The sequence below is a fragment of the Triticum aestivum genome, chromosome 5D (assembly GCF_018294505.1).
Source record: "Triticum aestivum cultivar Chinese Spring chromosome 5D, IWGSC CS RefSeq v2.1, whole genome shotgun sequence".
In the NCBI taxonomy this organism is placed as follows: domain Eukaryota; kingdom Viridiplantae; phylum Streptophyta; class Magnoliopsida; order Poales; family Poaceae; genus Triticum; species Triticum aestivum.
The window spans coordinates 411,794,303-411,808,281 of record NC_057808.1 but is presented as its reverse complement, the minus strand read 5'-3'; the positions used below and the strand labels follow the sequence as shown (position 1 = coordinate 411,808,281).

At 42.5% G+C, this 13,979-nt stretch overlaps 1 protein-coding gene across 4 annotated transcripts; it reads right to left on the bottom strand.

Moving 5' to 3' along the window:
* Positions 1-206: 206 nt before the first annotated feature.
* LOC123122221 (uncharacterized) lies at positions 207-9,344 on the bottom strand. Of its 4 annotated transcripts, XM_044542369.1 has the most exons (14): positions 9,013-9,344; positions 6,413-6,507; positions 6,124-6,183; positions 5,883-5,968; positions 5,603-5,762; positions 5,054-5,137; positions 4,837-4,919; positions 4,069-4,553; positions 3,510-3,935; positions 2,696-3,386; positions 1,524-1,754; positions 1,286-1,410; positions 949-1,197; positions 207-460 (listed from the first exon to the last, which is right to left on the bottom strand). In XM_044542369.1, the coding sequence occupies exons 2-14, from the start codon at positions 6,434-6,436 to the stop codon at positions 363-365; spliced, it is 2,802 nt and encodes a 933-aa protein (XP_044398304.1). In that variant the 5' UTR covers positions 6,437-6,507; positions 9,013-9,344; the 3' UTR covers positions 207-362. The 4 variants fall into 4 exon arrangements, 3 of the variants coding, with proteins under 3 accessions (XP_044398304.1, XP_044398302.1, XP_044398303.1); XR_006460103.1 differs by having other exon boundaries at positions 827-1,197; positions 5,054-5,762; XM_044542367.1 differs by having other exon boundaries at positions 5,054-5,762.
* Between the last annotated feature and the right edge of the window lie 4,635 nt (positions 9,345-13,979).

Here is a 13,979-nt window from a genome sequence, read left to right as displayed (position 1 = left end):
CTTGATCTGGTAAGTTTTCCAACCCTAGCCTGAGACCCTTTCCCTGTCTTCTTTTTTTGTCTCAATTTTGCTCCCTCCCTTCGCCACTCACCTCGCCTGGCCATCACTTTTCTTCCGCCCAGCACCGCTGCAATGCACGCACACACCCACTTACGGCTTACGCACTCCGCCTAGGCGAGCTCCCGCTTTCGTTGGCGAGAAGGGAAGAAGCAACATGTTCCGCTCAGCGCTCATATTAAGCGTACCCAAACTTCACAAAGAATTCCTTCATACACACGTATATATATATATGCATGTATACCAATCTGGTCCCAGCAATGTAAGTGCGTGATTGGTCTGTGTGGATGTTCGTATGATATCAATTAGCGACATACTGATTGCAGTCGCCGTTGTAGGTCAACTACACCGGGTCCCCACAGGTCCTCTGCATTGTCATGGTTGACGGCTGTCCTCTCTTGCCCTGTTTTTTCAACAAGATAAATTAGACAATGAAAATCAAGAAAAATGAAACAAATGTTCATTGACCGTTATGATAACACACCCGCATTGTCTTAATGTTCTGAATAAACATGTTTCCGCATACGTATAGCCAAGAGTAAACATTTAAGTTGATACAAGCAATCATATTAATATTTTTATAAAACAAATGTGTAGCAGGCAAAGGCCAATAGCCAAGATGGCGTAAACAGGCAAGCATGACATCCACACACACAATGGCAGGTGTCATCTTATTCTTTAATCAAATGCATCCAGTAAAGTGATTGATTTTTTTTAAACACTCGGAAGGGAAAAAATGTAACACGTCAAATTAAATTATAACACCCACCTGCTTTTTTCTTGTTGGAGCTGTGACAAATTCATTAATAGCGCTATTGTTATTTGTTGATAAGCTAGCTGTAACTGAATCATGATGCTGATCTTCTAAAGGTCGTCCACAGAAAGGCTAACCTAGAGAATTCTCACCATTGGGGCAACCCTCATGATTAGCTTCCAAGGGCATGATAGATGGAGAGTCTTCACAAGTAGGTGAGTAATAGAAACTGGGGCCAGAAGAAGCGTGGGCATGAGTTCTTCGACCCACGGCCAAGAGATTTCCATTGAAATTACAATGTTTTCTTGTGGGTACATGATATGGAAGGTTAGAGTCTTTTCTTCTAACTCTAAATACACCCCATAGATAATAGGACATGTTCCATCCTGAAGCAGAATAAGGAAAAGTAAGATCTATCAGCGTAAAACTGTGATAAGATAAAAGCATCACTTGAATAGGTGAGCGACTTCTTACTTTGAAAGCTTTTTGGCAGGATATTGGAAGGAAATATGAGCAATTCAGCTGTTTCAATGTTTCCTCTGAGTGCCAAATCGCCTTTCAGCATCCATTCTACTAACTTACTGTAATGCCTCTCATAACTGTAGGCAAAAATATAAGCAATTTAAATTATAAGTTTGTGTGCAGTTCAACTAATATCCTTTTCGAACAATTGAAGTATAATAATGAAAGAGAAAAGCTTCAAGTGAAATACCTCTGGATATCTTGTGCAAAGAAAAAAAGACCAATACTGTCATACGAAAGGCCATTTCCATGGAACTGTGGGGGGAATATATTCCGGCGAGGAAGTTGCTCAAGCCGGATTTTAGAAGGGAATTTCTTTGCTATTTCCAAAACCTTTTGTGAAGCAGAACATGATAAGTGTCCTTGCAAGCCCTTACAAAACTTAGATGGCCGTCCAGTCCTCCATATTTCAAAACAACCTCTGTTCAAAGATAAGTAACTAAAATAAATTTTAACACGTATGATGAAAACAATTACTTAAATACAAGTTGTTGCAATCATGGATAGTTGCAACTATCAAGCACACATGAGATGATACAAAACCAAGTATGAAACATGAAGATGTGGGGAGCAATTTGTATGAATCACCCCTTTGGGCGTGATACATCAGATCAGCATCTGGTGGTCCAAAAAGTAACCAGAGTGCTGATAAAAATTGACAACATTCATACAAGATGCATCTATCCTGTAACTTCAAGTCCGAATTCGATCCACGCAAAGCGACAAAAAGAAGATTTTTTTTGTTGCTCATTATAAACAAAAGAATGAGAGTTACTCCCTCCAATCATGAAAACAAGGCATGTATCTTTCTACCAGAAAATGCTAAAAGGAGGGCGTGCATGCAGTTTTTTGGACTATCTCCCCGAAATACCCCTTTGCGAGGGCTCCATCTGACCAATCAAACCGAGCGACCTGGTACTGCAGGCCGTGCATGGTGCGTGCACCCATGACATTAAATATTCATCTAAGCATTATTAGGGGTAGTATGGTTAAGAAAACAACAGCTGGACCTCGCCTTGTACGCCCTATCTTCAGGGTCAGAGGGAGTAACTATTCATAGAGAAAATTTGTCTTTTTTTCAAGTGCCAATCAAATTTTGGTTTGGAATTTGTGACATACAAAAAGCATCTTGTGTCAATTTTGTCAAAAACATTCGGAACATCTTATGATATTTTTAGACATCCATCTGTTTCAATCTCATGGATTTCACCTAAAGGGTGTTTCCACAAAAGTCGCTTTCAAAGATGGCCTGACTACACCTGTTAGGTTTATTAGTTCAATGGCAATGGCAGGTCTCTGTAGCAATCAAGTTTATCTAGAATAAGCATCAAAATATATGAGATAGAGAGGTGGAAATATTACTGCCAAATGTAAGCCAACTCTGGAACACTAGAAGTTATTCTGTCATCACTAGGTGAAAAGATTGGCGATTTGTCCGTCGGATCATTCAACATAGTTGAACTGCTGTCCACAAATCTTCCTCCCATGGCAGATACAGCCTGATGCTCTTTGTATTTTAGCTCGTGACAATAGACAGAAGCTGTAGTACTAGGAGTAGGCATACCATTTCTCACATCCTGCTCACTGCTTTCCTCATGACTAATGGAGGTACATAAAACGTTTATAGGCTTATATGATGGGTTATGATAGCGGCGGCGTTTTGGACTTGGCTCAGATTGATATGCTGATTTCAAAATGTCTTCAGTAGCAGTCAAAGTAGTAGCTTCAGATGTTCTATTGCATCTGGCAGTTCGGTCACTGGTTTGCTCACTCAAAGGTTTTGTTACAAACAAGCTAGATCTGCCAACAGGACAAAATTGTGTAGAATGCCCCACTTCATCACATTGTTGACAATGCATTGTGCAACTGCTGCTAGAAGTACCTGGCTTCAAGCTAGGTGGGTTCTTTATTTTATCAACCAGTGAAGTATCTGGGATTTGAATTCCCTTCATCTGTGCACCAGAACAAAGCAGACCTGAGGATGTCTCAGCACTAATTAACGTTAGGCTTCCCGGGACTTTTGCTACAAGCTGTCTCTTTGGTTCACTAGGTGCTGAAAGAAATAAGTATAGTTATCCTACACTGTAAAGTATGCCATAAAAAACATGACCTACAGTCCTACAGCACAGAAATAGAGCAGAGTCTAAAAGGAAAAGGAAAGGAAAAGGGAATATACCAGGAAAGTTTCTACCGTCTTTTCCATAAGCGATGCCTAAATTATCCATCTTATTTTGTTTATTGAGATGCTGAGCTGCGGATTCTGCTTTCGAAGGAACTGACACAAGCATTGATGCAGCAACAGAGGGATATCCAGATATAGAAGTGCCCCTCTTATTCGTTACATTTCGGCTCATTACTGAATTCATCATTCTTGGTTCCTCAACATCTAGTAAGATGGAAGACTTTCCTTTACTTACTGGCTCGCTAGAGTTTGGCTTTTTGACTGATGTCGACTTAGCAAGTGTGATCACTGGCCCGTCTTGTTTTGTAATTAAGGATATAGGTTCCTTCAGATTTTTGGGCTTTTGAGGAACTTCAATGACCAGTTGTTTCACCTTCGGGACCTTTGAGTTCTTGAAAGAAATGGACTTCGGGAGTGGACCTGCGGAAACCTTACTGATTATAGTTTTGTCCAATAGCAGCTCGTAGGGACAGTCCCCACAACTGTAAGAGAAGTTGAACATTCTAGATTGTAGGTATAAGCTCCTTAGTTGAAAATAATGATAAAAATTTACCACAAAGAGGTGGTGCCTGATTCTTCAGAGCATTCAATGTCAATGGCGTTGGCATTGGCCTAACAGGTTCCTTTCCTTTCTCTGTGTTCAGCTTGAGTGAATTTTTGCGCGAAAACGGCGCTCTTTTTGCGGAGTCACCTTCCATGGATACACCACCAGATTCACAAAGATCTTTTCCAATCAGTAACGTAATTGTTGCATCGTCTCCTATCCTCTTGGTAGCCATACCGATGGATTGATTTCTCATGTTGTTTTTACTACTCACATTTGCAGCCTCCATTTCATCCTCAAAATTACTTCCGCTATTTGCATCATCCACAGGTTTATTCGTTTGCCCTCCAAAGGAATCTAGTTTACATGCACCAACCATTACTTGGGATTTTTCTAGTTCCGTCCTTTCCTCTGCAAATTCTACCTCAGTTTGACATGCTTCACACAACCACATGACATCTGGAACCTTTTCCATCATCACCTGCATACAATAACTGGGACAAAGAAAGGAGTTTAACATCCTTAGAGCATAATGAAAACACCATCATTTTATGAGAAGAGATTATGCAAAAGAAATGATGAATTGAGAAGTTTAGTAACTGCTATTGTGGGAAAGCATAATGATTGTGTGAGTTGTTACTTTATCAGTGAGCTTCCAGTTTACATGCCAAAAGAAATGAAGAAACAATAATTTGACCTTAACCACGGTGATATGCCAACCATATCAACCAAGAATAACCAACAACATAAAAAGCGATGGAGCAAAGAGAATCTTACACATGCTCAGCACCATTGCATCTACCACAAACAGTGAGCTTCTCCACTTCACCAACATCTCCACAAATGTCACATACTTTCACCTATTGTCATTTAAAAATAATTCAAAACTCACTATGGTCAGAGAAAGATGAAACGCTTTCATCACATTTTGCATGCGACCTTGACCTGGAATAAGTGGTAAAAATAAAACAGAACACAAGAGTTTAGAACTCACATCTTTGATCTCTTCTAAAAAATTGGCCTCACTCTGTCTGTTTAACCTTTTATTCCAACAAGCCACATTAGACGCGTCTTTAGCCTTAGAAACAGATGAAACATCATTATCATGCATTCCTAAGATGTGTATCTCTCTATCTAGTGACTTCAAATAAGAAATGCCGCTTCTATCATTGGACATCGGCTCACAGTCATGAGAAGCTTTGTTTAGCATGCACAACCCACTATCGCCCTCCTTTGTGGAAGATGTACAACCACTTGTGACATTAGCTACTTCTGATTCTTTATGTCCCACTTTTTCACTATCACGAGCCACATTAGACCCATCTTTAGCCTTAGAAACAGATGAAACATAATTATCGTGCATTCCCAAGATGTGTATCTCTCGATCTAACGACTTCAAATTAGAAATGCCGCTTCTATCATTGGACATCGGCTCACTGTCATGAGAAGCTTTGTTTAGCATGCACAACCCAGTGTCGCCCTCCTTTATGGAAGATGTACAACCACTTGTGACATTATCTACTTCTGATTCTTTATGTCTCACCTTTTCAGCATCCACTTTATTCTCCATGGAAACCATGACAAAATTTACTTGAGATTTCTCAAGTTTCTTCTTTTCAATTTCAATTTCTACCTCAGCTTGGCACTCATCACACAACCACCCGCGCTCTGGAACCTCTTTAAGCATTACCAACATACAGTAACTGTAGACAGAAAAAAATAGATAAGACACTATGGAGAAGTAAACAAGTATTATGGCACGCCATACAATAATCTTAACTGGCCAGGATTACAGAAAAGAGAATAGTATAAAGAATTCTCACATATGCACAGCACCATCATTGCATCTGCTGCAAACAGCGAGCTTCTTCTCCTCACCAACATTTCCACATACGTCACAGACTTTCACCTATAATTTTCAATTAGATTCCATGATTCGGGTGACTTAAAACCCACAGTATTAACCAATTAGACTGAGGAAAAACATCCTTTCACATTTTAATTGTAACCAATGGTGTTGACGCAAGAAAATGATACGACAGAAATTCAGTGTTTCGGACTTACATCCTCAGTATCTTCAGAACTTGTCTCCTCATAGGAAGCAATATCGTCTTCTGACACAAGCTGGTTATCAAATAATTTCCAACAAATTACATTTAGAATACGAAATCAAAGACAGACATATAATATGCCGTTTGTATTGGCATGCAAATACATCACTTCCCAATACGATTTGAAAAGAATACAGTCATAACAAAGAAAAAAAGACAAGTAACAAGACAATATTGGGCATATGTGCTTGGAGAACATATGTGATCTTTATAAGCAAACTATGGAAAAGAAAAGAACTCACGTCAATGACGTCATCCATCTGCATGTCCCTGGTTCACATTTAACAAGAAGAATCTGACTCACATATGTGCTTTCCTCCTTGAGAGGGGAATTGCCCTATTAAGGGAAAACATAACATCAATAACTATTCTTAAATCTAAGTTCCGAACTGCCAATAATCATAGTTACTTCTGAAAACATATGTGCTTTCCTCCTTGAGAGGGGAGGGGGGATGTATAACCTATATACCATGATGAAACAATATACGCACAACATGATCAAAATACTTCATGAAACAAATTAACATAGGATAGTTGAAACCAATATCAATGCTAACTATACTACTCCCTCAGTAAACAAATGTACGACGTTTTTTGCAGTTGAGTACCATATAGTGCACCAGTATTGAAATGTTGAATCTTAGGATCGAGACACAAAATCAACCATTGATCATTGTCGATCCAATGGTCTAGGTTGCATGGATTCCCGTCTACAGTGTCCCAATTGAACTGTGCTCTCTACAATATTCTGGAATCATCCTCATCTATACTTAAGAAAAATCATCAACCAGCGAGCGCATCATCTGGTCATCCCTCGACGATCCCCACAGTGAGCTCGGCGGCTCCTTGCCACCCTCACAAAACCCCATCGCCATAGACCCTGCTTCCTAAGGCACGGCTCTCAACTAACTCACCTTCAGATGTACCACATGGGTGTCCCAGGACCAAATCAATCACCAAAAATAAACATAGAGTTTGCAGGAAACAACAAAGAGTATACTGCACAGAACAAGGATAGAATTGCAAAAAAGGAAAAACAGGAAGGTAGATAGATAGATCTGAGAGGGGAAAGAGATGTTTCAGAGCTTGATGCAGAGGGTTATTGGCCATGCTGTTAGAATTTTGGGATTTATGGATGTCAACATTGTTGACATTTCCGTATGTTTTCCTATAAAACTTTCGGTGTTTCAAGCGAGTGCATTTGGACTTTGGACTAGAAGGTGCTTTGCATGTACAGGCATATACTAGTATAAGAAAGCAATCTAATATAAGCTATAACACATTTTACGGACAGTAGATCTCAACATGAAACAATGGAATAGAATTCCATGCCTGAATTGAATCATAGAAAATCCATGGTAGCTATATCAGCATACCAGATTTAAGGCAAAACCCCTAAGGAAGATGTGGTGAGCAAAATGTCCTACATCTTATTGCAAAAAAAAAGATAAGAAAAAAATTCTGAGCACATAATTAAATGCTCATAGAGTAATTATTAGGCCACAACAGTGTGGAACAAAAAAAGAAAGCTAACTCCAAAAAAGATAGGATAATACCTGCATGATGTTAAGTGCAACTGTGGAAATTAGAAATTTAGAATAGATAAATGAAATATGCACTGGGTGATTTTCACCATGAGTATGTACAACAGTGCACGATTGACCTTGATAACAGGAGTTATATGAAATGTGCCATCATTGGCTATGTGCTATGATCCCATAGACCACGACCAGATGTAGGAAAAAAAGCTTAGGAATAGGGACATATCTCTAGAGAGTTGTGACTGCTCATAGGAAAAGATTGCACTAAGAGGGAAGGACATCAGTTATTATTTCTTCAACCTTAAGCAATGTCATTTCTTCTTTAAATAGGGGAAGACCCCAAGAACTCAACCCAAGAGAGAACATATTATCTAAGAGAGAAACTACTAGATAACAAAAAATGTTTCCTCACAAACAAAACCTCATTCATATCTCATGTGCATTCACTGCCGCCGGGACATGCTGCAACACAGTGCTGAGGAAACTTTCCCGAGCCCCATGCCCTGACACCTTGACAAAAGCACATAATTGGACCTTACTTATCGATATTTACACATAATGCACAAGTGCCAAACACCATGAATATACACACAACATACATAATAAATACTGTACAGAAAGCAAATCTTACAATAATCATCGACCTACTTGCTTAGTGACACGCAGGGGGAATTGCCAGAAGCAGATACGGATTCTATGGTAGATGGATAAGGAGCCTACATATAATATCCATAATGAGGATATGCAGGGGCATAATTTAATTAACAAACGCAGCCTGCACACTCGAGATTGAACTTCTTGAATCATTTTTCTATACCCTAGGTTATTCTGCATATGGCTTCCAGTGGCCATAGGTGTTTCCGTGAACAACTGACGAAGATGAACTCCATAGCAAAACTGACTGGGTCGGTTAACAGCAAACACCATATAGTCAGCCAAAGACCCAACTTTGACATCTAGAACATCAAAACGGCTATAGCCTATAGGCGAAAGAAAGCACATAATGATCACAAAAACAATTAATTGGCGTGAACCCGACCCAAAATCTAGCGAACCAACTTCCCCAAGCTGGACGGCAGTAATCGAAACTCCAAGGAAACACCAAATTGATAAACTAAGATGTCCACAGCAGTAGCAAAACCAATCCCCAATGCACTGTTTCGTGAATTCACAAGTGGAACCCCAATTTGGTTTTCCTCAGCATCTAGGGTTTGCTCAATGCACATAGTGACAACAAGATCCGCAAGAAACCATTCGATTAGATTGGAAACGCGTTTTGTAGATCAAAGAGCGGCGTTCACCTGTCGGCCGCGGTGACCTTGCTGCGGCGCGTGCCCAGCTGTGTCCAGCGGCAGCCGGGGGCGCACGCGGCAGGCAGGTGCACGGCTGGCGGCGGCGGCAAGCTGCAGCGGCCAGCGGTAACCTCGCCAGCTAATAAACTCGACGGAGACGGCGCTTCCCGTCCGCCGCGCGGCTACAGCGCGCCCGCGCGACACTTCGCTCGGAGGTGACGGTGGTGGCAGCTGACCGGCGGCGCGGGCGGTGGCCCTTCAGCCCGTCCCCGTCCCCCCTTTCTCGCGAAGGAAGAGTATGGGATGCTGTAGAAAGACCGCACGAAGAGGAAAGCAAAAGGAAATTTATCTGCGGATAGTCACTTTGGAGTTTGGAGTTTGTTTGGAGCACGGGCACATTGAGCCTCTCTTTTTTAAGTTCGAGAATAGTACTAAATTTTAATTTTTTTTGCGGGTGAGAATATTAAATTTTATGGCTCGAAAAAATTCTGATTTTTCTTACATGCATAAATATAGATATGTACTATGTCAAAACATCTCTTACATTTAAAAACAGAGGTAGTATGTGTTTTCTATGGGAGATATAAAATAGACAACTACATGCAAAAAAAAGGGATTGCTTTTTGTTGTTTTTATTACTGCAATTTTGTATTTTTGTGCAACGCATAATATCCTCATGTCAGCTTTCTTTTAACTTCTAATTGACATGTTTTAGCCTTTCAAAATATAGTGCTCCTTCGAAGTCGAAGGGAATGTCCCCTCCAACTGAGCATAGTGCAGACCATACGCTCATACGCACATACACTCACTCTTATGAACGCACACAGCACACTCTATCCCTACCGAGCCAGCACAACGTCTTGAGATTGACTAAACGTCCATCACCAAAATTTCTGAGCTAAATTCAAGAAAATACGAGCACCAATGTCAAGCCTAGAACTTGAACTCTGATGGGCTGAGGATACCATTATCCTCCTAACCATCCAACCACAAATTGGTTCGACATTCCCTAAAAAAACAAATTGGTTCGCCAATAAATTGTTTTCTAAGGAGATAGAAGAGGAAAGTTTTTCTTTTTTGCGAGTAAGATAGAAGAGGAAAATTAAACACACGTGTTACATTGGACTTCTTAGAGGCAGTGAAAGCACAAGGTTTGAGCAAAATGTTTAGAATACTCCAAAATATGAAGGAAATAAAGAATTTATATCTGAATTTTCAAAGATTTAGAATACTCTCTTTTATTTAGGATAGTGGGGTTACTTTAGTTGGGGATGGTGTTGATCCGTGCCAGAGAACTCACCCAAGCGGCTGTTGGGAAACGTAGCATGCAATTTCAAAAAAAAAATCCTACGCTCACGCAAGATCTATCTAGGAGATGCATAGCAACGAGAGGGGGAGAGTGTGTCCACGTACCCTCGTAGACCGAAAGCGGAAGCGTTAGGTTAACGCGGTTGATGTAGTCGAACGTCTTCGCGATCCAACCGATCAAGTACCGAACGTACGGCACCTCTGAGTTTAGCACACGTTCAGCTCAATGACGTCCCTCGAACTCTTGATCCAGCAGAGGGTCGAGGGAGAGTTTCGTCAGCACGACGGCGTGGTGACGGTGATGGTGATGTGATCCGCGCAGGGCTTCGCCTAAGCACTGCGACGCTATGACCGGGGGAGTAAACTGTGGAGGGGGGCACCACACACGGTTAAGAGAACAAATGTCGTCTTTGGGGTGCCCCCCTGCCCCAGTATATAAAGGAGGAGGGGAGGAGGCCGCCGGCCCTAGGGGGCGCGCCATGGGGGGAAACCGAATAGGACTCCAAGTCCTATTCGGCCCCCCTTCCTTTCTTACGGAGGGGGAAAGGGGAAGGAGAGGGAGGAGGAGAAGGAAAGGGGGCGCCGCCCCCTCCCCTAGTCCTATTCGGACTCCCCATGGGGGCGCGCGGCCACCCCTTGTGGGCTGCCTCCTCTCTCCTCATGGCCCAGGTAGGCCCAATACTTCCCCGGGGGGTTCCGGTAACCCCTCGGTACTCTGAAAAATACCTGAACCACTCCGAAACCATTCCGTTGTCTGAATACTATTGTCCAATATATCAATCTTTATCTCTCGACCATTTCGAGACTCCTCGTCATGTCTGTGATCTCATCCGGGACTCTGAACAATCTTCGGTCACCAAAACACATAACTCATAATACAAATCGTCATCGAACGTCAAGCGTGCGGACCCTACGGGTTCGAGAACTATGTAGACATGACCGAGACACGTATCCGATCAATAACCAACAGCGGAACCTGGATGCTCATATTGGTTCCTACATATTCTACGAAGATCTTTATCGGTCAAACCGCAATGACAACATACGTTATTCCCTTTGTCATCGGTATGTTACTTGCCCGAGATTCGATCGTTGGTATCTTCATACCTAGTTCAATCTAGTTACCAGCAAGTCTCTTTACTCGTTCCGTAATGCATCATCCCGCAACTAACTCATTAGTCACATTGCTTGCAAGGCTTATTATGATGTGCATTACCGAGAGGGCCCAGAGATACCTCTTCGGTACTCGGAATGATAAATCCTAATCTCGAACTATGCCAACCCAACAAACACCTTCGGAGACACCTGTAGAGCATATTTATAATCACCCAGTTACGTTGTGAAGTTTGATAGCACACCAGGTGTTCCTCCGGTATTCGGGAGTTGCATAATCTCATAGTCAAATGAATATGTATAAGTCATGAAGAAAGCAATAGCAATAAAACTTAACGATCATTATGCTAAGCTAACGGATGGGTCTTGTCCATCACATCATTTTCCTAATGATGTGATCCCATTCATCAAATGACAATACATGTCTATGGTCATGAAACTTAACCATCTTTGATTAACGAGCTAGTCAAGTAGAGGCATACTAGGGACACTCTATTTTGTCTATGTATTCACACATGCATCAAGTTTCCGGTTAATACAATTCTAGCATGAATAATAAACATTTACCATGATATAAGGAAATATAAATAACAACTTTATTATTGCCTCTAGGGCATATTTCCTTCAGCGACGCTATCGGTGACGGGTCACCGAAAGGCTATTGCAGCTGAGGCTGGTAAGGAGTCGAGGGAGGCATCCACTTCTCTTCCCACCATAGAAGTGAAGGAAATATGCCCTAGAGGCAATAATAAAGTTGTTATTTATATTTCCTTATATCATGATAAATGTTTATTATTCATGCTAGAATTTGAAAAGGATCGATATAGTTGACTAGAGGGGGGTGAATAGGCAACTAACAATTTTTAGCTTTTCTTTACCAAATTAAACTTTGCATCCAAATAGGTTGTCTAGAAATGCAACTAAGTGAGCAACCTATATGATGCAACGACAACAAGCACGCAAGCAAGTAAGGGATATAACACAAGTAAACTAGCGAAAGTAAAGGAACGAGATAACCAAGAGTGGAGCCGGTGGAGACGAGGATGTGTTACCGAAGTTCCTTCCTTTTGAGGGGAAGTACGTCTCCGTTGGAGCGGTGTGGAGGCACAATGCTCCCCAAGAAGCCACAAGGGCCACCGTATTCTCCTCACGCCCTCACACAATGCGAGATGCCGTGATTCCACTATTGGTGCCCTTGAAGGCGGCGACCGAACCTTTACAAACAAGGTTGGGGCAATCTCCACAACTTAATTGGAGGCTCCCAACGACACCACAAAGCTTCACCACAATGGACTATGGCTTCGCGGTGACCTCAACCGTCTAGGGTGCTCAAACACCCAAGAGGAACAAGATCCGCTAGGGATAAGTGGGGGGAATCAAATTTCTCTTGGTGGAAGTGTAGATCGTGGCCTTCTCAACCAATCCCGAGCAAATCAACAAGTTTGATTGGCTAGGGAGAGAGATCGGGCGAAAATGGAGCTTGGAGCAACAATGGAGCTTTTTGGGGGAAGAGGTCAGTCAACTTTGGGGAAGAAGACCCCTTTATATAGTGGGGGGAACAAACCAACCGTTACCCCCCTTCTGCCCGAAGAGAGCGGTAGTACCGCTGTGCTAGCGGTACTACCGCTTGCAACAATAAGCGGTACTACCACCCAAAAGCGCGGTACTACCGCTTGGTCCACAGCGGTACTACCGCACAGGAGCGGTACTACGGCCCCCCACAGCCGCGGCCAGTACCGTAAAACCCGACACGAAAAAGGAGCCCTCGAATCGAGGCGGTACTAGCACGAGACCAGAGCGGTACTACGGCTTGGGGCCACCAGCGGTACTACTGCTCTGGAGCGGTACTACCGCGCCCAGAGCGGTACTACCGCTTGTGGCACCCAAGCGGTACTACCGCTCCGTCCCGCGGTACTACCGCTGAGACCAGAGATAGTACACACACGGAGCTACTAGCGGTACTACTGCTCTGGGCGGTACTACCGCTTGTACCACCCAAGCGGTACTACCGCTCTGGCCCGCGGTACTACCGCTGGGACCAGAGAGGGCACAAAGAAAGGAGAACCAAGCCCATCATCGAAACGGAAAGGCTCGGAGGGAGGGGCAAAGGAAGTGTACGTGATGATTCCGCCCTAGCCTTTCCAAAACGGACCCCCTCTTGATAGTACGGTGATCCCTATTAAACTAGTCCACCAAACTAATCCGAAAGGACTACACCGTCTTCGCTTTAAGCTCCGAGGGGAGGATATCGTCTTGTGCCCAAAAGAATAAATCTCTGAAAAACACTCAACGCACACGATTAGTCCGCAAAAGCATTGTCATCAATCACCAAAACATCTTAGGGATAAATATGCCCTTACAGAATTGTATTAACCGGAAACTTAGTACATGTGTGAATACGTAGACAAACAGAGTATCCCTAGTATGCCTCTACTTGACTAGCTCGTTAATCAAAGATGGTTAACTTTCCTAACCATAGACATGTGTTGTCATTTGATGAACGGGATCACATCATTAGAGAATGATGTGGTGGCCAAGACCCATCCGTTAGCTTA